The 27418-nt window shown below is 48.0% G+C and overlaps 1 protein-coding gene across 1 annotated transcript in view; it reads right to left on the bottom strand.

The window, feature by feature from the left end:
- Positions 1-12300: 12300 nt before the first annotated feature.
- The window catches only part of Myrip (myosin VIIA and Rab interacting protein), a 171515-nt gene continuing 156397 nt past the window's right edge, over positions 12301-27418 (bottom strand). The window contains exons 13-17 of the mRNA XM_052186959.1: positions 22078-22239; positions 19874-19978; positions 19720-19780; positions 17679-17788; positions 12301-14171 (exon numbers count right to left, since the gene is read on the bottom strand). Of these exons, the coding sequence (XP_052042919.1) occupies positions 14139-14171; positions 17679-17788; positions 19720-19780; positions 19874-19978; positions 22078-22239 (471 nt within the window). The 3' untranslated portion in view covers positions 12301-14138. The remainder of the gene's footprint in view (positions 14172-17678; positions 17789-19719; positions 19781-19873; positions 19979-22077; positions 22240-27418) is intronic.

Consider the following 27418-nt stretch of genomic DNA (forward strand, 5'->3'; position numbering starts at 1 on the left):
ATGCAGTATCTGTGGGTCATCCCAACAACTACCACGGATAGTTGGCTGGGATTATGGTACTGGGTAAAAGTTCTATCCAATTGATTGGGCTGTAAATCCAATTCGATAGCTGCTGGTTACTGCCACAATAGGAGTGCCATTGATGCTCTTGGAAGCTATCTTGCCGTGATGTTCGTTCATAGTCATGTTCGTAGGCATTCACAGCTAGGTAGTGAAAGGATAAAAAAATAATACAGCCTAATTCTAATGACCTCAAGAAGTCAGTAGTTTAAAATGCTATCTTGCTTTGTTAGAAACTAGGTAAAAGGTCACATTCCAGAGCCCACCCTTTGTTTAGACCTAGCAGAAAGGCCTTGAATAGGTGATCCTGGCCCCATAGGGTAACTGAAAATGGGCTAAGCTTATCTTGCTTCTGTAAACTTATGCCATTACCCCTAAACAGGAGTTCACGCAGCTGTAGACACTATAGGAAACTAATTGGTTCACTGAGCGCGGGCTCCGATAATTTAAACTGATTGGCCTACAAACTATGGAGTGGTACAAATTGATTGGCTCGCATTTCGCGGGCTCTCCATGCTAAGAAATGATTGGTTTGTGATTCGTGGGCTCTGTCGTAAACTTATAAAAGCTGTCTCAATTCGGCACTCGTGGTCCATAGTCCTCTGACCCTGCATGGTGCACAGCGGCTATGGAACCCAGAATTCTGGAAATAAAGAAATCTTCATGCCATTGCATCGAGACCGTTTCTCTCGAGTGACTTGGGTGTCGCCTTCCGGGGTGTGGGGTGCTGCGGCACCCTCGGTTTTGGGGGGTCTTACAGTAGGACTATTGATCACCTTTCTCCCTTGGCAGTTTTCACAGAACCTTCTGGTATAATGAGCTTATGTTGGCTTACAGTTCAAGAATGGAAGTCCTTAATGGCGAGGAAGGCGTGGTAGCAGGCTGCTGGAGCAGGAAGTGGGCGGATCACAAGACACACAAAGAGCAAACAGAAATTGAGGCTATAAACTCTCACTGGGCAGCGGTGGCGCGCCTGTAATCCCAGCACTCTGGGAGGCAGAGGCAGGCAGATTTCTGAGTTCAAGGCCAGCCTGGTCTACAGAGTGAGCTCCAGGACAGCCTCGGCTACACAGAGAAACCCTGTCTCAGAAAAAAAAAAAAAAAAAAAAAAAAAAAAAAACCCAACCAAATCCAAAAAAGCAAAAGCAAAAGCAAAAACAAACCCCAAAACTCTCAAAGGCCATGCTCCAGTGACATACTTCCTTCAGCAAGGCTCCATATCCTAAAGTCGCCACCCACCCCCAACAAAAAGCCTATGGGGGACAGTTCCTGCTTAAACAGGGAAAAATCTGATCTGTTATCCATTCAAATTCCCAAGGCTGAGAGGTAGAGACAGGTTGACCTCTGGGAGCCATTGCTTTTGTTGCTACTTTGTTTCCAATCCAATTCGCAGGTAAGTAAAAGAAAGTTCAACTCAGTCAGTTAACAAAACAAGCTACAAGCCTAGATTGGGCGACCTCCCACTACACTACTCTATTTCCATCTATATTATCCCGTATCACTTGGAGTTCCTCCAGAGCTTCTCTCTGCTGCCTCTCCATTTATCCCCGAGCTCCTCTCCTTCCTGTCCCCCCACCGTCACTGCTCCCCTCAGTCCCCCCTTCCTCCTGCCCAATCATTGGCTCAAGCCTTTATTTGAAAAGTTAAGGTGGGGAGAAGGTTCACCAGGCAACTCCTCACCTGCAGCCCCAGGAGTGGAATTAGCATCAAAATACAAGCCCAGGGCTATCCACTACTAGAGTCATTGCCCAGCCAGCCTGACTCAACTGGCAAGAACCCAATGATATAGGCAATGTCTTAAAAAGAAAAAAAAGAGGTACACAGGCCGGGTGGTGGTGATGCTTGCCAGTAATCCCAGCACTCAGGAGGCAGAAGCGGGTGGGTCTCTGAGTTCGAGACCAGCCTGGTCTAGAATGAATTCCAGGACATCCAGGGCTACACAGAGAAACTCTGAATCAAAAATCCTAAATAAATAAATACAATATGATGGACAACACCTGAGGACACACAATGAAGTTGACTCTTCCCCATACATGTACACATGTGCAAACACAAACACATGCATGCACACACATACATATGCCCTCTACCCAGACACAGTTAAGGAAGGGAAGCAAAGGCTCCCAAGCACGAGCCTTTGTAAAGACAGCTGCTTCTCCTTGGGAAGTGGGTAGGTTGTGGAGAGTGAGGACACAGGATGAATGAAAGAAACACCAGGCTTTGGCTCGGATCACATTAATCCCTTAGGATGTTAGGCTTTGTAGATACTACCTGTATCCCCAGCAGAACCAGGAGACTTTGCAGAGCTCCCAGGAGCAGCAGTGGGCTCGGGGCAACACCATTGCTTAGTGCCTTTCACTCCAAAGTAAATGAGGGTCCCAGGCAGGACAGCAGACATTATCTTTTTGTTTTTTAAAGATGTATTTATTTTATGTATATGATGACACTGCAGTTGTACAGATGGTTGTGAGCCTTCATGTGGTTGCTGGGAATTGAATTTAGGATCTCTGCTCACTCTGGTCAACTCCGCTCCCTCTAGTTAACCTTGCTCGCTCAGTCTCTGCTTGCTCCGGCCCAAAGATTTATTTATTATTATAAATAAGTACACTGCAGCTGTCTTCAGACACCCCAGAAGAGGGCGTCAGATTTCACTACAGATGGTTGTGAGTCACCATGTGGTTGCTGGGATTTGAACTCAGGACCTTTGGAAGAGCAGTCAGTGCTCCTAACCGCTGAGCCATCTCTCTAGCCCAACATTATCTTTTCAAGCATTTTTCTTGGTAACCATAGAAAGGGATTTCATCTGTTTTTTTCCTTACAGATAACGAAGAGTGAAGACCTCCACCTTCTTAGAAATTGTGTGCGCATGTCATAAAGACCGAATCACAAAGCCAAATCTGGCTTTTCGAAACCCATTGTTTCCTATGTGACTGCTGTAATTCTCTGTGGGAGCATCGCTGGCCCATTCTCAGAAGAAGCAGATGGAAGGAGCCTGCCTCACACAGGACGCTGTGAATAGAAGTTATTTAGTGTGAGCCTGGTGCTGCAGCATGTAGCTGGGTGTTGAGAAGGGAACAAAGGCTGTGGTAAGTCCATGGTCTTTAGTCACACAGATTTAGAAGTCCTCACAGTATGAGTTAAGGATCATGGAGGACCCGAGGGGATGGCTTGGGAGTTAAGAGCTCTGAATGCTTCTCCAGAAGACACAAGTTTAGTTTCCAGGGCCCTATAACCCCAGTCCCAGTGGATCCAACCAACATCCTGTTCTGGCCTCCATGGACACCTGTATGCACTTGGGCATACATGGATACATACATGTTCACTAAATACAAGTAAAATAAATCTAAAATAGTGTAAAAGAGCTAAAGAGATGGCTCAGTGGATAAAGTACCTCCACAAGCACATGCATATGTGCAGACACATACATGCATACACACATGTACACCCACGCATGTACATTCGAACACAAACACACATACACATGCATGTGCACACACACACACACACATGCACACACACACACACACCTCTCTCATTCTCCTACCCACACAGGTGATCTAGATTCTGAAAATCAAGGCAACACACAAGCTCTCACACCTTGAAGAGAATCCCCAAACCTCGACTGGGAAGGGAACAGAGGCCACCATGAAGGCGGCAAAGAGAACTGGTAAGCCAGCAGGACCACCCAAAGATGTAGCTTTGAGATATGAGACACTGAACTGGGAGTCTTGAGCCTGCCTTTAGGCAGTATGGCTGCCCAGTACTGACTGCCCCAGGGCAGTCTCTCCCCAGGGCATGCCAACATTGCTTAACTGGGCGTTTTGTCACTTTTCCTCAAACTGTCTATATATCTAGTGCCAGGAATTGTGTGTCGTGCGTACTAAGCACACTGTTGAATTCAGTGAGTGAACAGCTGGTTGTAATATGTGCAGGGGCACATCTGTCAGGTGTCTCAGGGGCACTTAGCATCACCTCTGTCATCTTCCACAGAGTCTTCTGGGCTTCCTCTCTGTTTGTGTTGACTAGCCAAGTGGTCGTGCCACTGCTCCTTGGTGGTTTCTGTTCTTTCTACTACTGGACACCTTCCCTTCCCTTCCTTTCCTTTTTCCATCCTCGTACCTGAGACACTCCTCTTTTATTCTCCATCCTCCTTCTCCCTGCTCTCTCTCCCTCTCCCTTTCCTCCCCCCTCCCTCTCCCCCATACCCCTCTCTCTCCTTACAGTTTCATTACTTTCCCCCCTGTTCTGTGCTAAGACACTACAACAAAGTCAACTTGTGGAGGGGAGGGCTCGTTTGACTTACAGTTCTAGAGAGAGTCTATGATGGTGAGGAGGCTTGTCGGCAGGGAGAAGGGGCAGCAAGTTGAGAGGCCCCACAGCTTCAAAGCAGACATGAAGCAGAGAGCAAACTGGAGTGGAGTGGGGTTACTCTTCACAGCCTCCTCCTGTGGTGTTCTTCTTCAGGTGAGGCCCACCACTTCCCCAAACAGCACTGCCAATCAGGGACCGGGTGGGGAGCACACAGACACACACTCACACACTCACACACACACACACTGACACACACACACTGACACACACACACACTGACACAGACACACACATACACACTAACACATACACATGCACACACACGCACACACACAGACACACACATACTGACACACACACACACACACACACACGCACACACACAGACACACACACATGCACACACACAGACACACACGCGCACACACATGTGCACGCGCACACACACAGACACACACATACACACTGACACACACACTGACACACACACACACTGACACACACACACACTGACACACACTGACACACACTGACGCACACACACACACACACACACACACACACACACACACGCGCGCGCGCACGCGCACACGCACACACACGGGCCCAGTCCCGCAGTTCTCTTCTTTCTCATGTATGCTCTCTCACCTCAGCGACCTCAGCCATGTGTTACTTTAGTTCACCCATGAAATATTCAATGCTGAGTCTCTTGTCACCTCTCTCTCCTTGTGTAGACCCAGCTTCTTCCTAGGTCACGTCATCCTCCCAGAAATCTTCTTTCAAACCTGTCAGAAAAGGAAATCCTTATCCTTCAGTTCAGCAGATAGAACTTCGAGCGTGTTCTCTGTGGTACTGGCCGGGCATCTGAGCATACCTCATATTTATTTATTTATTTGAGCCACTACATCTGACAAAGCCTCATTTGGCCCCTCGTGCTAGTCACTCTTGTGTTGCTGTGAATGACAAGGCCTATTTTGGCCCACAGTTGTCGAGAGTTTGTCCGTGATTGCTTAGCACCATGTGCTTGGGTATCATCTGGTGGATGTATGAGGGAGGGAGGGAGGAGGAGAGAGAGAGAGAGAGAGAGAGAGAGAGAGAGAGAGAGAGAGAGGAGAGGAGAGACGTAAGACATCCCCCAAGGATCTGCCTCAGGGATCTTCTCCCTCCAGCTATACACCGCCACTTTGCAAAGCTTCTACAACCTTCCAGAATACCACCAGCCACAGAAGACCGAGGTGTTTTGTTACAGTAGCAAGAAGAGCCTGAGAAGCACCTGTGTTCCTCTCTTCTCTGGCTCCCAAGGCTCTGTGACCTGCCGCTCAGTGGGGTGACCACCATGGACAGTACCTAATTTCTCTGATGTCTTTGTATCACAGTATGAAGTGTTGACATTTCCTGAGACTCTAACAAGGAGTGAAAGCCGGAGCCGCTGTACATCCGCATGAGCATGACTCCACAGGGGTCTGGAAAGGTTCAGGACTCCACGGGAAGCAGAGCTTGGGGCTTCAACCACAGCAGATTTGAATCTGGATCTTGAATGGCTTGGAGCCTCCACCCCTCCCCCCATTATTAGTGATACTCATGTGTGATGGTTCATTTATGATTGGCCCAGGGAGTGACCCTATTGGGAGGTGTGGCCTTGGTGGAGTAGGTGTGTGACTATGGGTGTGGGCTTAAGACCCTTACCCTAGTTGCCTGGAAGTCAGTCTTCCACTAGCAGCCTTCAGATGAAGATGTAGAATTCTCAGCTCCTCCTGCACCATATATCTGCCTGGATGCCGCCATGTTTCTGCCTTGATGACAATGGATTGAACCTCTGAGCCTGTAAGCCAGCCCCAACTAAATGTTGTCTTTTATAAAACTTGCATTGGTCATGGTGTCTGTTCACAGCAGTAAAACCCTAACAAAGATTCATGGAATCTCCTAGGCTAGGGAGATTTAACCTGCATGCTAGGACCATGCAAGGAAGGTGACATCTGTAAAAGACGAGAAGGATCTGGATTTGGTGATGCATGCCTCTACTTGTAGCATGTCATATATAGAGGCAGGCCAAACTCTACAACATGGTCTACACAGAACACAGGACAGCCATAGCTACACAGAGATACCCTGTCCTCAAAACAAAAAACAAAGCCAAAGCAAACAGGAAAATGAGCAGAGATTTTCAGTGCTACCATAAGTCATTTCAGGATTGAGATCCTTGGAGGATGCAGGGTTGAATGGTTTGTCGGTGAAGGGGTCTGTCAGAGGAAGCCACCTGAGAATGCTATGGTGCCATAGCCCATTTCCCCGGTGTTTGGAGCCCTGCTCCAGCCACAGTTAGATGCGCATCTTCATCATTAGCCAAAAAGTCCATTTACCCTGCCATCAAGGTCGGAGTGGAGGCCAGGAGAGCAGAATCCTGACGCTTTAAATCTAAAAGGGGAACTGACTCTCTCAGACAGCTCGATCACCCACGGCACCAAGCTGATGAATGATCAAGTGACATCAGCAACAGCAGGGACTGTGTCCACACAGTCAGCATCCCAACACTTGGAAAGAAGAGGAAGACTTGCTCTGGACGTGGGGCACACAGTGACAGCACCATTGAAAGGGAAAGAAGGTCCCTTTCAATGGGACCTTCTCAGACCACACCGCTGTGATGCTATCATCCCTGAAGCCCTCGCAGGAATCAAGCCCCATCCCAGCCCTGTGAGTTCGTGAATGTGAGTGGAAGCTGGAGGATTTGTCTCCTGTCTTCTTCAATTGGTCTCCATTTTTAAAAAAAGATTTATTTTATATACATGAGTACACTGTTGCTGTCCTCAGACACACCAGAAGAGGGCATCGGATCTCACCATGCTGGGAATTGAACTCAGGACCTGTGGAAGAATAATCAGTACTCTTAACCGCTGAGCCATCTCTCCAGACTCTCTCCATCTTATTTTTAAACACATCATTTTCTGAAAATGTATACGTGTGTAGGCTTAGTGCACCACGTACAGGCAGGTGCCTGTGAAGCTCCGAAGAAGACAAGGAATTTTTCAGAAATAGAATTTCAGGCGGTCGTGAGGCCCTGAGGTGGGTGCTGGGAACTGAATCCGGGTTTTCTGCAGCAGCAGCAAATGCTCTGAACTACTGAGCCATCTTTCCAGCCCTTCTTCCTTATTTTTTGAGATGGAGTCTGTCATGGAACCTGAGTTTTCTGATTCAGATAGACTAGCTGCTCCAGGGACCTGTCTCTATCTCCCCAGCACTGGGAAGACAGACATGTGCCACCATGCCTGTTTTGTTTTTGTTTTTTTAAATGAACGATGGAGATCAAACCCAGATCCTCACACTTGCATGGAAAGCGCTTTACCTGCAGTGCTTCCCTCACTGCTTCAGGTGTTTTGTTACAGTAATGAAAAGAAAAAAAAAACATCTTAGAGTCACTCATTCTTAATCCCAGGAGGCCCAGGGAGAGGGCTGGTCCCTTGTTCTGAGTGGTTGGCAGTCTAGTAACAAGGCCAGAAGAGACCACAGGCTAGAGCCAAAGTCACCACAGTCCACCCCACGTCCCGCTCCCTCTCTAATGTCCACAAAGGAAAATGGAATCCAGTCCCTTAAGATCTGAGGCCAGTGCGAGAAAAATCTGTATAAACAGACACACACAAGCAATCTCAGGACCCCTCTCAGGGAAGAAAGAATCGAAAATCACCAAAGAGCCACCGGAGGAACAGATCATTTCCCGGGGGCCCTTGAAGAACTCTGTACAACCGGTTGCTCTAAGTGTGGCCAGCAGCCCTGACATAGCCCAGGGGCTGGTTAGAGCCTGGCTTCTTGGGTCCCACTTCAGACCTGAAATCAGAATGTTTGAGCCTGAGTTTCCCTTCAGTCTTTCATCTTTACCAGACAACTCTGATAGGAACCATATCTCCCCCCTAGTATTTAAAGACTCAGTTTTACCAAGCAAAGCATTTTGAAACTTCTTTGAAGTTTCTGAAACATGAAGTGGATATTCAAGTTTTCCGGCCTCCTGGAGAGCCACATAAGGGATAGTCCTGTTTACCTATGCTTTACCATGATCCCAGCTCAGTGATCCCAGCTCAGTCACAGAGACAGAAGGCCAACTGTTCTGCAAAATGCAAATTTCGTACGGGAAACACTTCCCCTGGGAGAAAACAGAGCGGCTGTCAGGGAGAGCTATTTTTAAATAGGGGCCAAATGCTCCAGCAAGGCAGTGATTTGTCAAAAGTCTCAGTGACAGGGCTTTGGGAGGAAACGGTTTACTTTATCTCACAGCTTACCGTCCATCTTGAAGGGAAGTCAGGGCAGGAGCTGAAGGCAGGAACCTGGAGGGAGGAACTGAAGTAGAAGCCAAGTGCTGTTCCCTGCAAGCATCCTCACGGCTTGCTCAGTTTTCTTTCTTATACCACCCAAGACCACCGTCCCTGGTGGGCTGTGCCCATCCCATCAATCATTAATCAAAAGTATGCCCCACAGATGTGCCTGCAGGCAGTCTTACAGAGGCGTTTTTTCAGCTGAGGTTTCTTCTTCCCAGATGACCCCACCTTGGGTCAAGAAGACAGAGAAATAAGCAGCATACAGGGTTGGCAATATAAAGACAAGACCCACTCAAGACGAGGGCTCAGAGGGAAATCCTTGTCAACATCTGTCTTCCTGTGTCTGTGTGTGTGTGTGTGTGTCCTGGTATTTGTAAGGTGCTCTGTCAATCGAATCAGTGCTATCCTCCAGCCCTATCCCCGTGTCTTAACCACTGTGAACATTTCCCACATTTGTATATATTAAGAAGCCAGGCACGATGGCATACACCTATAATCCCAGCACTCAGAGGATAGAAGGCAGCAGATCTCTGTCAGTTAAAGCCAATCTGGTCTACTTAGTGACAGGCCAGCCAGGGCTGCACAGTGAGATGCTGTCTCAGGTAAAAGCCTCATTTCAACAGGATGGAGATGACCTGTGATCTGATCCGGGAGACTTTCTGGGCCTGGGAAGTACCGTGCTGTTCCCCAGCACCGCCTTCTCCATCTTCATCATACTAAAGGTGTTGTTGCCACCTTCCTCACCATTGTAAAGACTCACTGACGGTGGTGTGAGGACTGAGCCACATCATGTAGTGACAGAGCCTGCCTTCCCTATGACACTGATCAATGGACTCCTTGCCTATCTTTATTCCATGCCTATAATTGGAACCACAAACCAAGGTCCAAGTCCCTTGGACTTGCATTTTCATATCTCTGTTCCACCTGCACGGGTGACAAGCTGAGTTTTAGTGTGCTCTCTGTCTCGGTGATAAACACCACGATGACTCCAAAAGCATCCCGGTTTATTTGGCTTACATGTCCCAACTGCAGTCCATCAGTGCTGGGAAGTCAAAGCAGGAACCATGGAGGGGTGCCGTTATTGGCTTGCGCTCTGTGGCTTGCTTGGCCTGCTTTCTCCTCCCAGGACCACCTGCTCATCAGAGGCACCACCCACAGTGGGCTGAACCCCTCCCACATCACCAATGAATCAAAAGAATTCCTCCACAAGCCATCCTGATGGAGGTCTCTCTTTTCTCCTTCTCCCTCTCCCTTCCCTCCCTATCTCACCCCCCCCCCCCCGCCCCCCAGGATTTCTCTGTGTGGCCCTGGCTGTCCTAGAACTCACTCTGTAGACCAGGCTGGCCTTGTACTCAGAGATGCTGTCTGTCTCCTGAGTACTGGGATTAAAGGCATGTGCCACCACCTGGCTGCCAATTCTCAATCGAGTTTCTTCTCAGACAACTCAGTTTGTGTCAAGTTGACAACAAAACTAGCCAGCAAACACTGGGACCAGTGCCCTGCAGCTCAACTCCCGTAGCATCTGCCATGTAAGCTTTCCTAGGAGAATGATGACCTTGGCTCCGTGTCATCAGTGTTACCACCCACAACATCTAAGGCATCTAATTTAACCACGTGCTTTGTGACACTGCTGTCTCACATCTGAACGAATGTTACTTGCATTAATGTGAGGGCGCAGAGACAAGGGTCTGCCTGAGTGGGTGGCCTGTGAAGGATACATTTTCTTTCCAATTCCTCTTTGCCTATTAGTGCAATTAGGTGTGCAGAGGAAAGGTCTGCTGCCCGAGTGCCATTAAAAGCTCCTCACCTTGCTGGCTTTTCTGGCTATTACTTTCCCCATGTGAAAGGTGGATGGGGTGAGCTCCTCTCCCACAAGAAATGGTTCATATTCTCATAGTGTTTTCATTGTAGCTGTTACGACCCAGATGCCAGTCAGATGGGCCCCTTCCATTTCTTCCTTCACTGATGGTTTTAAAAGCAGCACCATTCAATATTAGTACTATGTGGAGATGCTGTTAAAGAGATGTAAATGAGAAGCACTGGGCAGGGCCGGTTTGGACAAGCAACCCAGGTGATGCTAAGCATATCTGAGAGTGTCTGCTGCATGACTTTTCCTCAGATTGGGTGATGACAAACCCAAGACTCAGTGTCACCCCAATCCAGCTTGGTGACTCAGTGAGTTTACTGGGGATATTTGTTGGAACATGGGTGAGGAGTTACTATTCCGAGAAGCACCACATCACGGGTGACAGCTGTATTGCTCGAGGAATCTGCACTACCTGTAGGCTCCACTGATGAGCCTCTTCTCTCACAGCAACAATTTACAGTTGGCGAGACCATAGGGGGGAAACCTGAGTCTTTTAAGTTTCTCACAAAACTTTCTGCCCTTCCTGAAAGGTTCGACCTTGAGGAAACAGCTATATTACAGCAGTGCTCTGGACTGATGAGGCTGTTGGTTTTTGTACTTCCATACACTTGTAAGTACACTGTAGCTGTCTTCAGACACACCAGAATAGGGTGCCAGATCTCATTATGGAAGGTTGCGAGCCATCATGTGGTTGCTGGGATTTGAACTCAGGACCTTCCATAGAGCAGTCAGTATTCTTAACCTCTGAGCCATCTCACCAGCCCTTCATACACTTGTTTATTCCAGATTAGTAGAGTGTTTTTATTCCCACTTGTAGGTGGCAGGAGTGTCCTGGGCAGAACAGGAAGTGACAACCTCCTAAGCCTGCAAAATGGTGGGAGGAGTGACTATTCATAGTGACTTCAGAGGTAGGCTAGGGACTCCCCACTGACATCAGAGTTAAACCCAGGGTCTAACCAACTCAGGGTTCTCATTCTCAGTGGTGTGAGCAGTCTGGGGGAGACCGTTCTTTGCTGTGGGTATCACTCTGTGCAATGTATGATGCTTGGTGCTACCCCTGTGATGAGTAGCAGAATCTTCTGGTGTCGTTAACCAAAGCATCCACACGGGCTGGGGAGGTGGGTGTGTCAGCAAAATACATGTGCAGGTGTGAGGATCTGAGTCCAGATTCCCCACACCCAAGTAAGAAAAGCAAAAAAAGCCAATGTGTAGGTTCACACCTCTAAATCCCAGCACTGGGGGACACAGAGAGACAGAGGTCGATTTCCCGGAACCTGCTGGTCAGGCAGTCTAGGCAAATCAGGGAGTTTCAGGTTCATTGGGAGACCCTGTCTCAAAAGAGTAAGGTGGAAAGTGGTTGATGAAGACACTGATATTGACCTTTGACCTCCACATGCAGATCTATGTGCATACACATGCTAGCGTACACTTGTGCACACACACACACATCTAGAGATATAGATATATAGTGTAGACAGAGAGAATGAGAGACAGAGAGGCCAGATGTCGTCTAAATATCTGTAAGGTAGGGGCAAGGGCAAAATCAGAACTGACCTCCTCACCTTCGGAGCTGCTGGCCCTACTTCCAGAGAGGATGGGTCGTTGGGAAACTGCCTTATTTCACTAGAGAGAGAGAACAGACTTGAGTGTAGTAAAACTAGAAAGTAGGCAGGGACCGAGACTCTTAGGCTCTTCTCAACAAAATAAGTGAATAAATAAGTGATTACATAAATAAATAACACACGCACACACAGAGACTGTTTCCATAGGTGACTTTACTGCTTGGCCGTGGTTGTCTTTCTTGACAGTGATTCTTGGCCGAGTGTGTGAGACACGAAGGCATTGAGACGCCATCAGAGATCATATCTATCCTGTCCTCATTTTCTTAAACCATCAAAATATTTCATTTATAAAAATTAATCTAAATATAAATATTGACACTAAAGATCAAAATCACCGATGACAAAATAATTTCTGGAACTATAGCATGTTTATGGTTTAAATAGTAAATTAAATCTTTGTACTTATTTGGCACAAGGAAACCTCTTATAAAAGTTCGAATGCCATAGAACAGGCTTTTTTTCCTCATCACTGTTATTGTTATTATTATTATTTTTTGCAAGGCTTACACAGTACTCACTTTGTCAAAAGAAAACTGAGTATTTTAACACTGTTAGCACAAAGGCAGCCTCGTGCCTCCTAAGGAAAAAAACATCCTGTTTGGAAGTCAGATCTTTTTCTTGTGTTTTTTAAAACTCTGTTTTAGTGTGAACCACACCCACTGGATAAAACACCAAAGGTTTACTGTTTCCATGGAGTCCTTTCTCTGGGGTGACACATACACCGGCAGGAGCATCATGGGAAGACACAAGGACCCCCATCGTAGCAATGGCACACAAGAAGGGAGGACACAGCGAGGACAGTTCAATCAGGTCTGGGGATGCACAGGAGACCCGAGAACTCGGAAGTGAAGACAGGGCTGGGCTTCTGGGGGTGGGGGTGGGGGACATTCCAGTTAGAACCCGCTCACACATATGGCTTCAGCAAGTTCACTGGTCTGACCTTTAGTTACAGATTCTGGAAAACCGCAAGAGAGAGACACTAGACAAAACTGGGCACACTGTGTTCTCCAGAGCCAGCACCTGACGGCCACTCCCACACTTCCCTCCTTTGTCCTCTTCTCCATCACACCCTATGATTCAGAAAATCCCAGAAGCCAACATTAAAAACATGCTTCAGGCACCCGGCGAGTCCAGCCCTGGGTCAGTCCTATCTGTGTGCATAAACACACTTTAAATTCTCATGCATTTATTCCAGGCCCTGCCCTGAAAAGGTATTCATGACGGAGCCGCATCACCTTGACTCTGAACAGTGTCCTTAATGTTAGATGAATAGTGACATTGTCCCTTAGGTCCCTCTCCCCCTGAGTAAATCCATGCAAGAACCCCAAATTCAGAATGAGACATGGTTTCAGAGAGACCCAGGTATGGTGTAGGTGGATTTTCCTTTCCTGGCTGCTGACTGCCAAGCAATGGGAAGGAAAGAGAAATGGGGCTGGGGGCTGGGAGCTTAGCTGGAGGTGGCTGAGCATTTCCAGGTGAGACTATTTCTAGTGCCCCCCCCACTCTTAGCATCTGTTAGGAGGTGACAAAGCAAGACTGAGCGATGGTACTAACCCCACCTTCCTAGCCCCCAGCTCCTCTCCAGCAGTTTTCTATTGGATGAACCCCTGATGGGGATTAAAAACACATAGGGTTGGTAAAGACAGCACGCATGGGAGCAAATTAAACAGGCACAATGCATCTTCTGAACACAGAGCTCTGCTATTGGAAGCCAGCGTCTGGATATTCCGTCTCAGATTCCCCCGGGAGCCTAAGGCAGAGAGTGGGCGAGACCTCAGTGTCACAGACTGAGACACCGAGACGGCCTTCTGGGTGAGGTATCAGGACAGCCCGGTGCAGCAGTGCACTGCAGCCCTCCATCCCTCCAGGCCCTCTCAGTGGAAATCCACACAGTACTTGATGGCTGTTGGGTCAAGGCACTGTCGTGTACGGCCGGAGGCAGTGGGTCACTGGCTGTGCGTGGAGTTCCGTGCTTTAGTACATCACAGCTGACTCCAGAACAGGCTCCTGAGGGATGGAAGCAAGATGAATAGCTCACCAGCTCCCGAGAGAGTAAACTGGTCGTGTCTGGCAGTGGTCATGGGGAATGACCGGATACTTTCTCCCTCCTGGGATGTACTGAGGTTTCTAGGCAGGCTGGGATGGGGACCCACGTTTGAAAATGGCCAGCCGATTCATAGGAAACAGATTTTCTGTTGTGTGTAGTTGGATATTTTCAGTTATGCATAGTTTAAGTGTTTTAACCAAACTCTAATGCTCACATTACAGATTCACAAACAAACTGGCATTTGTTTCTGGAAAGGCAGATAAGGGAGCTCTTACCCCACCAATCAAACCCAGCAAAGTGTTTTTTCCACCCTCGAGGCAGGCTCCAGACTTGCCTATTTCAGCCAAAAGAAAACACTCCTCTCCTGCTGTCTCTGAACACTTGTCTTGAAATCTACTTTTTTTTTTTCTTTCTGAAAGTATTGCTGCCCCACTTTTGGTATTTTATTAACTATGTTCATTTTTTTCTTTTTAAAATAAAATAAATATATATATTTTTAAAATGTATGGCTATTTTGTCTGTATGTATGTCTATGTACTATGTGTGCCTGGTACCCGTGGAGGCCAGAAGAGAGTGTCCTATCTCCTGGAATTGGAATTACAGATGGTTGTGAGCCACCATGTGGGTGCTGGGGACCAAACCCAGGTCTCCAGGGAGAGTGGCCAGTGCATTTAACCCCTGGGCCATCTTCCCAGCATCCCGTGCCTTTTGTTTTTAACCCTTTTTCTGTTATTTTAAGGTGATTTACGCACTCATTTACTTGATTTTGAGGTGCCAGGGATTGAGCCGAGGGCCCCATGCATGGTAAGCAGTGTTCTGAGCCACACCATCAGCTCTCGGGTGATTTTCATTTCACTAAAAATAACCCATTGCAAAGAAACCTGTGTAACACGTGCACACAGCATCTCCTCAGAGCTGGAAGGCCTCCTTTTGTCCAGTTTCGTGGGGGTTGAAGGTGAAAAGCACCCGTGGTCACATGCCATTTCTCCAGCTGGTGGTACTCTGCAAGGCTGGGTGATGTGGGTCACCCTGGGGGCTTAGGGCTGTGGACCCCTTCCTTCTCAGCCTGGCCTGTGTTTTCTGACTCTCTGAAACTCTACCGAGTCACCTGAGGCTCCTGCCCACCATGGTCCACCATGCCTTCCCAGCTATGAAATGGAGCTGAGGTAGGTCCCTGCTCTTTTCAGCTGCTTCCGAGCAGGTATTTAGTCACAGCGAGTTGTCCCATGGGCCCTCGTGACCCGTGTACATTTGATTGCTACGGAAGTTGATTTAATCATCTCATGTGCATATAACTCACTTCTTCCCGGACCTAGCAAGATAACTAGATGCTGAAAGATCAAGGGTCACAGCCAACTGGTGAAGGAAAAATGACAAGAGACTGAGGTCCTTGTGACACTCAAGACAGTTATGGATGGTTCTAAGACTGGACCCCGCATTATGCATTTGTCTGGTGCTTTTGCACTCAGAGTGGACCAGGAGTGGAATGACAAGAAGGGCGAGGTAGATGTGACAATACTGCAGCAGCTGGGTATGTCTGTGAATCCCTCCAGTCATCCCACACACGGTCCGCCACCAGCATGGCATGGGCTGCGGATGGCCGTGTCAGATCTCTCTTCTAATGAACTGTGCTGGGTGTTCTCTGAAATTCCGATATAATGTACTATTTTGAGACAGTGTTCACCATGTAGCCCAGGCTGGTCTTGAGTTTGCAGCAATCCTGTGTGTCAGCCTCCTTCACGTTGAGACTGCAGATGTAAGCTACCATAACTCAGCTGCAAATTGTTTTTATATTCAGTGACAAACTGAGCATTTAAAACCACTCTTTAAATTGAGCATTTAAAATCACAGAGTGTATGAGTGTTAAAGAATTTGTTGTGTGTGTGCGCACACGTGTGCATTTGTGTGTATGGTTTGTGAATAGTTTGTGACTGCGTGTATGTATGATGTATACATATGTATGTGTGAATATGTATGTGTGTGCATGTGTGGATATGTGTGTATGGTGTGTGTACATGTGCATGTGTGTGTATATGGTTTGTGTGCATGTGTATACATCTATGTGAGTGTGTATATGGTATGTGTATATATATGGTGTGTCTGTGCATGTGTATGTATGTTGTGGGAGTGTATGTATGTGTGTATATTGTGTATATGTGACTGTGCATGTATGTGCATGTTGTATGTGTATGTGTTATGTATGTGTATGGTGTTCAAATGTGTATGGTACATATGTGTGTGTGTGTGTGCACATGCATGAGTGTATTTACTTGAGTGGAGGTCAGAGGACTTTCAGGAGTTTGTTCTCTCTTTCCATTGTGGGGATCTGGAGAGCAAACCAGGTTATTAGGTGTGTGCTGGGCAGTTTTATGTCAACCTGACACAAGATAGAGTCTTCTGAGAGGAGGGAGCCTCAATTTAACATAAAGAAATTATGGTGTGTGTGCATGTGTGTGTATAGTTTGTGACTGTGTGTGTAGGTATGTATGATATGTATGTGTGTGTACATGTGTCACTCTTGAGATTCTGCTGCAGGCAAGCCGGTAGGGCATTTTCTTAGTAATGATTGATGGGGTGGGCCCATCCATTGTGGGTGGGGCCATCCCTGGGCTGGTTGGTCCCGGATTCTATAAGAAAACAGGTGGAGCAGGCCATGAAGAGCAAACTAGTAAGCAGCCCCTCCATGGCCTCTGCAGCAGCTCCTGCCTCCAGGAGCCTAATCTGTGTGAATTTCTGCCTTTGTTCCCCTCAGTGGACTGTGACTCAGGATATCTAAGCCACATAACTTTTTCTCCCCAAGTTGTTTTGGCCATGGGGTTTCATCTCAGCAGTAGCAAACCTAGCTAAGACACCCTATGAGCCATGTCACTGGTGACAATGTCTTGCCAATTAACTGTGACTCAGTGGGACTTCACCATGTAGCCCTGACTGGCCCCTAATCTGCAGCAATCCTCCTGCCTTAGCTCCTTTATGATAAGATTAGAATATGACCTACCCCATGAGCTGCATTTTTTTTGTAGGGAGCACCCCCTTATCTCTCCCTGTGATTCCCAGAGTCTGGAACGTCACCCTCTGCCAGGTCCCTTGTCACATTTAGGGGCAGCTGCTGACTCTGCTTAGGAAAAGGCATTGGTGGCTAACAGAAGCTTCCAAGCACACATGGGTCATTCCAGGGTCAAAGCCTACACGCCCACCAAACCTGGCACTCTTTCTCTCCAATTACAGCTGGTTCCTAAACAGAGCTCCGTAGAGGTACAGCTGAGGTGACAGGCTACAGAGGCCAGCAGTGCCACACAGGGCGGCACACACCCTCTTCAGACACCTCTCCCAAATCTAAGGCAGGTCAGGAGACCAGAGAGGAAGGTTGCTTCTTGGAGCTCTGCTGGCACTGAAGGAAGGAGAAGCCTGCAGGATGGAGGTGGGGGGACTGGACCACCGTGTGATGTAACGGGCACAGAGATACTTACCATCAAGTCCTTGGTGTCACCAGCACTTGCCATGGGCCTGTTTGTGGAGGAGCCCTGTAGAAGGAAGTTTCGGTTGAATGTCTTGATGGGGGTCACAGAAGATGCTTCAGCTAAAAAGGAAATAAAGAATAAGAACTAGGTACTAGTGAGATGCTCAGTCAGGAGGATTTGGCCTCATTTCTCTGAAGGAGAAGCTCAGAAATTAAAGCACCTTGCCCTGGCATGCAGGCATTCCTCACCTTGACCTGTCCTCCTACCCTCAGCACTTCCTGGATCTCCTCATAAACTACCTCACACTCATCTGTGAGCCAAGGTTTGCTTCTGGGAGGACCCAAGTCAAGACACGTAAGAACATCTGGAGAGGTGGCTCAGGAGGGAGGAAGGCTTGCCATGCTCGAGTTTGGATCCCAGTACCATGTAAAATAGCCTGTAATCCAGGAAGGCTGCTGGAGCGATTGGCCACTACTCTCTCTCCATACACACTCTCACACACATGAACACCACATACATACATGCAATCTCACACATGTTCACACACAAATCATGCATGTGTCCTCACACTCATACATACACTCAAACACATAGACACATATATCAACATACTACACACATATATGCACACTTTCATACACAAACACTGACACACAAGAACATATTTATGCTTATGCATATTCCCTCACTCACGCACACACTATCACATACCAAGTCCATGCCCACATTCAGACCCCCCCCCCCACATACACACATCTGATACACACCCACATACCTCCACACTCATGTGGCCAACACATTTAAACACACTCACCTATAAACAGTTACTCACACACAGCTTCACAAACTCACACTCATACACACTTATAAAACACAAGCATAGTCTCACACACTCATGGACTCATTCACCCATACACGTTCAAACACATTCATAAGGCATGTACTCACATGCGCACACACTTAAACCCTCTCAGGCTCACATGCACACCCATATCCTCCATGCACTCACACCTCATACTCTCTTACACACTCAAACTCCCACACATTCACTCTCACAGATTCACACACGAACACCCTATACACCCATAATACTTTCATAATACACTAAGACAATCACACATACACACACACACACAATCATATACTTCATATACTCCACCACAGACATATCAACACAGGCAATCACTCATATTTAATCTCATGCTCACACACACAGCCACACTCAGTTGCACACCAGCCCCATGCCCTCACATGCACACTCACACCAGCCCCACACCCTCACATTCACACATACACACCACCACCTTCACACACATATTCTCATTAACACAACTCACCCCTGCACACGCTCACACCCTTCATACTCCTAGACTCCCAGACTTTCACACATATACTTGCTCGCACAGGCACACTGGCATACGCCATCCTTCTCACACCTGTTGGGGGTTGGTCTGGTGCTGCCATGCATCCAAGTGCTAAATACTGGCCCCCAAGATCTCTCTGGTTGTCTTCATCAATGAGAGCCTCACATACACTGAGCGATGCTATGCAAACCCTGCTCCCAAGTTTAAAGTTAACTGGTTAATAAGAGGCTAGAGCTTGTGATTGGTCAGTAGAGAGAAAAAGGCAGGACTTGAGGATTGAGTGATGGGTCACAGGTAGGGACATGGGAGAGGAGGAGGCCGCCATGAGAAGGATGATCCATGAGCACATGGCAGGAGAGACAGCAAGTAGCAAGGGACGTAGGGCTGGGACGTATGGCCGGGACATAAGTTAGAACACCTCAAAACCTGCCCAGTCTAGGTTTACAGCTTGTTAGTCAAACAACAGGATCGTGTGTCTCTACGGCTAGCTAGAGAATTAGAATCTGTTCTACACACACCCATTTGTGCTCACTCGCCCTCATGCACCTCCTCGCACACTCATGAGTAAGACAGATTAGCATGATCCTTGGGGAGAGGGCACACTGGATCTGGCTCTCACATGTTCTCACAGTCAGGGCCCTGGGTTCTCCCAACAACCTCAGCTTGGTGTTCTAAGTGCAACACACCTTTCACAGGAGGGGCAGGTAGTTTCCTCCTCTGCTGCCTCGACGTGTCTATAGTTTGTACCTACAAACAAACACGGCTGTCAGTACAGCTCTGGACATTTGGCACCTTCCAGGTCATGCGATATTCTAATGGGGGAGTGAAAGGCAGATGCACCTGACTCCTTTGCTTCTGATCCCGTCTTCTTGTGAGACGCACACACGGTGCTATGTTTAAACCAGCGATGGTCAGGGCTGAAATGCGGCTCTCAATGTCAGAGATCTTCATGCAACAGAAAAGACAGGATCAGTAAATACTGAAAGGAAGAATTCTGGCTTAAAATGTTACGAACTGCAAAGAAGGAATGAATCTGTTCTCATGTCAGCTCATTCATTCACTCATTTCTGTGTTTCTTTTTGAGACAGGGTCTCATGTAGCCCAGGCTGGCCTGAAACTTGCTATGTAGCTGAGGATGACCTTGAACTCCAATCTTCCTGCCTCTACTTCCTAAGTGCTGGAATTACAGGTGTGCGCCACAACACCTGGCCCTTTCATTCATTTAAATTCTACCAGTGACTGGTCCATCCACTGCTATAAGGAAAAGATGGAACATAGGAAATACATACATTTAAGTTTCTAGTTTTACAGTTCTAGAGTATGTCAACAGACCTATTAGAGTACACACAGGAACAAACCAAAGGCCTGGAGCACTATGGGAGAGCTAGGCCAGAGCTACTTAGGTCCTAGTGAAGTCTTCTATTTGGGCTAGGATAAGATTTTAGTTCACCCTGAAAAGGAACTGAAGCCTCGGTCCTCAGGGAAGTGCTGCTGAGGTAATAAAAATGTCAAAAAGTGAGACCCCCATTGGTGTGATTGTGGCATGGTTGGTATGGGAGTAACCAACTACTTCCTGAGTGAATTTATGGCCTGCTCCACAGGAGGGGACTCCTGCCTGGTTCTGTAAACCTGGCCAAACAGCCTTGGTTGCAGAGGTCCCAGGCCCCAGGAAAGAGCCTGTTGTTATTTGGCTAAATGGCCATAGCCTCAAACTGCCTTCTGAATGCGTCTTTTTACGTCCATAGCTTAATGCAGCTTCTGTTTACTATCAGGGAAGCTTGTGTTGGCAGTGGTCAGTGGTTACCACGAGATTCACAACTGGCCATGGTGCAGAGGCAGGGCTGGGAAGAGCTGAAGAGCAGCCTCTGGCTTGCTTGCTTTATGAGGCAGCCTCTCTCACTGGCTTGGAACTAGAACTAGGGACACAGCAGGGAACAACCCACAGAATGAAAGAGGTAGCCTTGGGATGGATGTGGGGAGACCAGCATAAAGCAAGAGTGTGTGTACATGTGCATGTGTACAAGTTTGTACACACACACACACACACACACACACGAATGCACATACATGTATGCACATGTACTGTGGGTGCCAGGGGTTCACATTCCAATTGCTCTCCACCCTGTGTTTTCAGATAGTATCTCTCACTGAACCTAGAGGTCACAGATCTGAGGAGACTGGCTGGCCTGTGAGCCCAGAGCTCATGGATCTAAGTAGACTGGCTGGCCTGTGAGCCCAGAGCTCATGGATCTGAGTAGACTGGCTGGCCTGTGTGCCCAGAGCTCATGGATCTGAGTAGACTGGCTGGCCTGTGAGCCCAGAGCTCATGGATCTGAGTAGACTGGCTGGCCTGTGAACCCCAGGGATACTTGAACTTCTGCCTCACCAGCACTGGGATTCCAGGTACCTGTCACCTTGTCAGCTTTCTACATGGGTGCTGGGATCTGAACTTGGGTCCTCAGGTTTGAGGCAAGCACTTTACTGGTTGAACCATCTCCTCAGCCCTCAGGATAGGTCTTTAGGGTAAGTCCAAGACAGATGACATAGGTCTAAGATCTGGTACAGGAGGGAGGTGTCTATTTTAGAAGAGGTTTGCAGGCTGGAGAGATGGTTGCTGGCTAAGAGCACTTTTGCTTTTCAGAGGACCTGGGTTTTGACTCCAGCACCCACACAGTGGTTCACAGTCGTCCAGCATTTCTGTTTCAGGGATCCAATGATTTCTCCTGACCAAGCATGCATATGGTGTGTGTATATATATATATATGTATATATATATATATATATATATATATATATATATATATATATATATATATATATGTATACATACATACATACATACACACACACACACACATCCAGGAAAAAATACACATAACTTAAAAAAATAAAGAAAGAAAAGGTTTGACCCAGTCCTTTGCTATAGAAGGCCAGTTCTATGCAAGCCCACTGGAGATGACCGTTCTTGGTAGGCACCATGACTTTGAAATGGATCTGTGAAGTTGAGCTTCCTATTTCAACCTGAGCAGAGAGGATGGGCTCACCTGGAGCTCTGCGTGGTGCACCTGGGCTGCAGCCGCAGCTACCTGGTCCTCCAGATCGGCCAGCTCTGTCTCGCCCGTGCTACTGTGGATGCAGCGGGCAGTGTCTTCCAGCTCACTTAGCTGGCCCTCCAGCCCGTACACAGTGCCCGCTGCCAGGTACACCTGCAGAGACAGCACAGCTCTGAGCCCAGGAACCGGGACGCTGGGCTTAATATGCAGGGAGATCCAGGACTTATCAACACTCTTCACACTTGGATGGGGGCAGGAAGCCTTTGACATTTCTCCTCTCCTCCAAGCACTGAAATATTCACAATGGTGTTGCTTTGGAGTCATTTACATAAAATGGCCTGTTTGAACATGGCAACAGACAAACATTACTGGGTAAATTGGAAGTGGTGGTGACGGTGATGTGCTTGCCGTCACCCATTTTTACTGGGGCTGTATCTGCCCCAAACTATTATTTATACTTCCAACTCTGTTGTACTGTCTGGTTTTATGTGTCAACTTGACACAAGCTGGAGTTATCACAGAGAAAGGAGCCTCCCTTGAGGAAATGCCTCTGTGAGATCCAGCTGTGGGTCATTTTCTCAATTAGTGATCAAGGGGGAGGGCCCCTTGTGGGTGGTACCATCCCTGGGCTGGGATTCTTGAGTTCTATAAGAGAGCAGGCTGAGCAAGCCAGGGGAAGCAAACCAGTAAGGAACATCCCTCCATGGCCTCTGCATCAGCTCCTGCTTCCTGACCTGCTTGAGTTCCAGTCCTGACTTTCTTTAGTGATAAGCAGCAGTATGGAAGTGTGAGCTGAATAAACCCTTTCCTCCCCAACTTGCTTCTTGGTTATGATGTTTGTGCAGGAATAGAAACCCTGACTAAGACACCTGTTATCTGTTAATGTTCCTTTTTTGTTTGTTTTTTGGATTTGGTTTTTTCGAGACAGAGTTTCTCTGTATAGCCCTGGCTGTCCTGGAACTCAATCTGTAGACCAGGCTGGCCTCGAACTCAGAAATCTGCCTGCCTCTGCCTCCCAGAGTGCTGGGATTACAGGCATGTGCCACCGCCGCCGCTCAGTTTAATGTTCCTTTTTTTTTTTTTTTAAAGTATATATATTTTTTAAATCACAGCTAAGACAAAGCAAAAGGAAACAGATCTGAGCCCTGAGTACAGATGGAATGCTCATGGCTCATGGCTCTACTTTGTGTTTTATGAAACTCTGTTTTCCTGGTACTGTGGGGAGGGGACACAGAGGTTTGCCCCTGAGAGCAGCTGAATAAGAACCTACCACCAAAGTGACAGGGCTTGAAGGGCTGGAGAAGGGATTAATGGTGACACGCTTATCAACCCAGGAACCAAGGCAGGAGAATCATGTGACTCATTGTTTAAAATCTAATTTATTTGTGTGTGTTAGGTATGTGTATATGCCTGTGCCACAGTTTGTGTGTGTGTGTATGTGTGTGTGTGTGTGTGTGTGTGCGCGTATAGGTCAGGGGATGGCTTGCAGGAGTCGGTTTTCTCCTTCCACCATGTTGGTCCAAGGTGATTGAACTCATATTGTCAGGCTTGGTGGCAAGCCTCTTCACCCACTGAGAGACATCTTGCTGGCTTATGACTTAACTCTTTGAATGTTCAGGAGACTCTAAAGATAGATACTGTCATAACCACTGTGCTAACGATGAGAATGCTTTATATCCCAGAAAAGCCCAGAGCCATCCATAGTCTCCCAACCAGGATGAGGTGGAGCCTCGACACGCAAGGAGTGGACAGGGGGATAGGGCCGACTCCTCCCTTAGCCATCTCTTCCTCTCCCTCCCCTGGGTAAATCCTGAGGCGCTCATCCTGTTGTTCACACTATGGTGTGAGAAGGGCTGTGCTACCTGCTCTCTGGTGCTCCCTCTGGGTCATCGCTATCCTTCACTGCCCTGGTGCCTCCTGTTTACCTGACGTAATGTGTCAACTAGTGTGTTTTTAAAAAATTTATTTTTATTTTATGTGTATACATGTTTTGCCTGCAAACATGTAAGTGTACTATGTATATGCACTACCTTTGGAGGATACAAGAGGGAGTCAGATTCCCTGGAGCTGGGCTTATAGGAAGTTGTAAATTGTCATATGGGTGCTGGGAATAGAACTCAGGTCCTCTGGAAGAGCAGCCAGTGTTTGTAATTACTGAGTCCTCTGTCCAGGCCCTGATGGTTGGTTTTAATTCTCAATGTGATACAATCCAGAATGACTTGGGAAGGGCGTCTTGATGAGGAGCGCTCTAGATCAGATTGCTTTGTGGGGATTATCTTGATTAGTAGGAAGGCTTGCCCACTGCGGGCGGCACCACTCCCTAGGCAGATTGTATAAGAGAGATCGAGCTGAGTGCCAGCCTGGGTGTGTTTATTCACCGCTCTTGACTGTAGCTGCAACGTGACAGGCTGCTTCAGATTCCTGCACCATGACTTCCCTACAGTGACGGCCGAGAATCTGGAACTGTGAGTGGAATAAGCCCTTTCTCCATCAAGTTGCTCTTGTTGGGGTAGGTTATCACACCGACAGGAAATGAAATGAAGACTCTGATCTATATAACTTTTTCCCCCTTCCCTTTCTCACACTCGCTCTGACCCTGTTTGCTCCAGCCCATAGGTTCTTTATTTGTTTCTCATTAAGGACGGTTGTGAGCCACCATGTGGTCACTGGGATTTGAACTCATGACCTTTGGAAGGACAGTCGGTGCTCTTAACCACTGAGCCATCTCACGAGGCCTCTATATGGCTTTCATGACCAGGCCTCCCTGGCTAATTGGACACACCAGCACAAGGTTAAAGGCAAGAGAGCCTCCGAGCGGTGTTGGAAGCCCACTCTCCGATGCCAGCAAGCTTCCGCTGGCGGGACTCTCTCAGGCTCCAGCTCCCTCAGCTCTGGGTATGCCACTTGGGATGGCATAGCCTCCTCCATCCTATTCTTTCAGCCCTCTGGCAATTCTTAACTTTGCCCACACCTTAGTTAAAAGTTTCCTTATAAACCTCTCTGCTCCTGGCTTGATCCCAGTAGACACAGCTGGACTCTGCTCAGAGGGAGTTTGAAATCTGAGAGACCCAGGTTTTCTACCCAAGGAACTGAACTCTCACTGTGTGCAGCTGGGGAGTGTGAGAGGAGCCCTGAGTGAGCTAGACTTTAGGGGAGACAATAACGGATCTTACAGAGCTAACACAATGGGGACTGTGAGCCTCCGAATTTCCCAGGCCCGCCTCTAACCGAGTTAACAAGCCATTTCTGAAAAGCTTTCTTTGTTCTGTCTGGTGTAGCCCCCATAGCGTCAGAAGCATTTCCAAGGGTGAGTGTCCAAAATAGAATGTTCTCGTTTGTCTGAGAGTCCCGGCTCCCAGCAACCAGACTGAGAAGGAAAGAGAAGATGGTAAGGTTTGGTCCCCAGCACCAAGGCGAGAGGGGAGTGGAGGGAAGATAAAGGATGAAATTCACTTTTTACAGTGCAGACCAACAAAAGCCATGATTTAATTAAACCAACTGCAGCCAGGGCCTCTGCTCTGAGAGCCAGCCCTGCCCTTCCACCGGGGCACAGCAGGGGGAGCCCCGCTGCCCAGGGCTCTATGACCTGCTGAATTGGAAAGCTGAGGTGAAAACAATTCCACTCTTCTTAATTCAACTCTTTACAGCATTCAAAGGCGCATGGTGCCCTCTCTTCTGAGGTGAGAGGTGAAAAGCTGGAGGAAGAGGGTGAGGGGAAGAGAGGCAGGCGTTCCCAGGCATTCTCTGGAGAGAGGGACAGGGCTAGAGCGGGGTGGAAGAGGGGAGCAACTGGCCACGCGTGTGCACTGGGGCTTCTGATATCCTGCATCAGTAGGTAAATGGGTGTGTTTTGAGTGAAAATATCAATGACTCCACCCCCATCCTCACAAAATCACCATGCATCCATTCTATGCCATGGAAATGGACACAAGGCCTCTGTTTCAATATGGTTTTGGCAGACATGTGTGTTCTAAATACAATGAGAGAGTGCTGACCTCTGTCAGTGTGTCTGTGAGTGTTCATGCACATGTGTGTGCAAGTGTGCATGCATGTATGTACATGTGTGAGTGTGTGCGCATGTGTGCATACATGTGAGTGTGTGTACATCTGTGTGAGTGTGCACCCACATGTATGCATGCATGTATGTGTAAGTATACATGTGTGTGTGCATACATGTGTGCATAGAAGAGGGCACTGGGGCTGTTACTCCTCAGGTGCCATCTGCCGTGTATTTTGAGTCAGGGTCTCTGACCTGGAACTTACCCAGCGAGGCTTACTAATTAGAAGGCTCAAGGTCTCTGCTTCCCCGGCCCTGGGTGACAAGCACGTTCCACCATGTCTGGCTTTTCTATGTGACTTCTGGAACTCAGGCCTTTATGGTTGCACGGTACCCTTTACCCACTGAGCTATCCCCCAGCCTGGAACTGAGGTCCTTTTATCAGCTACCCTCTTCCCAGCAGTGGAAGGGCTCTATGGCTCTCCACTGCCTCAATCTTGTTTTCCACATACTCCCCTCAACAAAGATTCCTGGTTGCCTAAACTTTAGTGTGGGCAGAACCATCATCTCCTGGGCTCCCCCGTGGAACTTTTAGATAAAGTATTATCTGATGTAATCATGCCCAGTCACTTGGCCAGAGCCCCATCTCTGATAGAGGACCACACGTATCTCATTAGGTTTCTGTCCCTACTTGTCCCCAAATGATGGCTGCACCATCCTGGCCTCTCTTTAGCAGGAATCTGGTTAGGTTTGTTTGACCTGACCCCTTAAGGTCGTTGGGGCAATTTTATATCTCCTCACCCCCTCTCTGCTCCTCAGCTGTCAACTCCTGATCACCGATCACCGGGGTCATACCAGGGGTCAAGCTCAAGCTCTTCCCCAGTACAAGACCCCACTGCCGAGGTCTCTATCCTGAAGAAAGTCTGGCTCTCTGGAGCACACACCACTGAAAATTCTTTACTTTATCTCTGTCTGTCTGTCTGTCTGTCTGTCTGTGTGCATGTTCATGAGCATGTACACATGTGAGTCAAGGCAGCTAGTTTGACTAGCTAGCTCACTCTGGGGACCCCCGTCCCCGGTCTCTGCTTCTGAATTACAGGCTGGAATTACGAACATGCCACTGCATCTACCTGTCATTTACTGTGGGCCTCTGGGGATCTAAACTTTAGTCTTTACACTTGTATGACAATCACTTCAGCCTCTGACCCAGGTCCCCATCCCCTGACTTTTTTCTTTAGCACCTCCCTATCCCTGAAGCCTCACATGGCACTGATTCCCTCCATCTCAGGACATTCAACTGGCACACAGTAGGACCGAAGCATTTGCTGGCTGTAG

The sequence above is a fragment of the Apodemus sylvaticus genome, chromosome 7 (assembly GCF_947179515.1).
Source record: "Apodemus sylvaticus chromosome 7, mApoSyl1.1, whole genome shotgun sequence".
NCBI lineage: Eukaryota > Metazoa > Chordata > Mammalia > Rodentia > Muridae > Apodemus > Apodemus sylvaticus.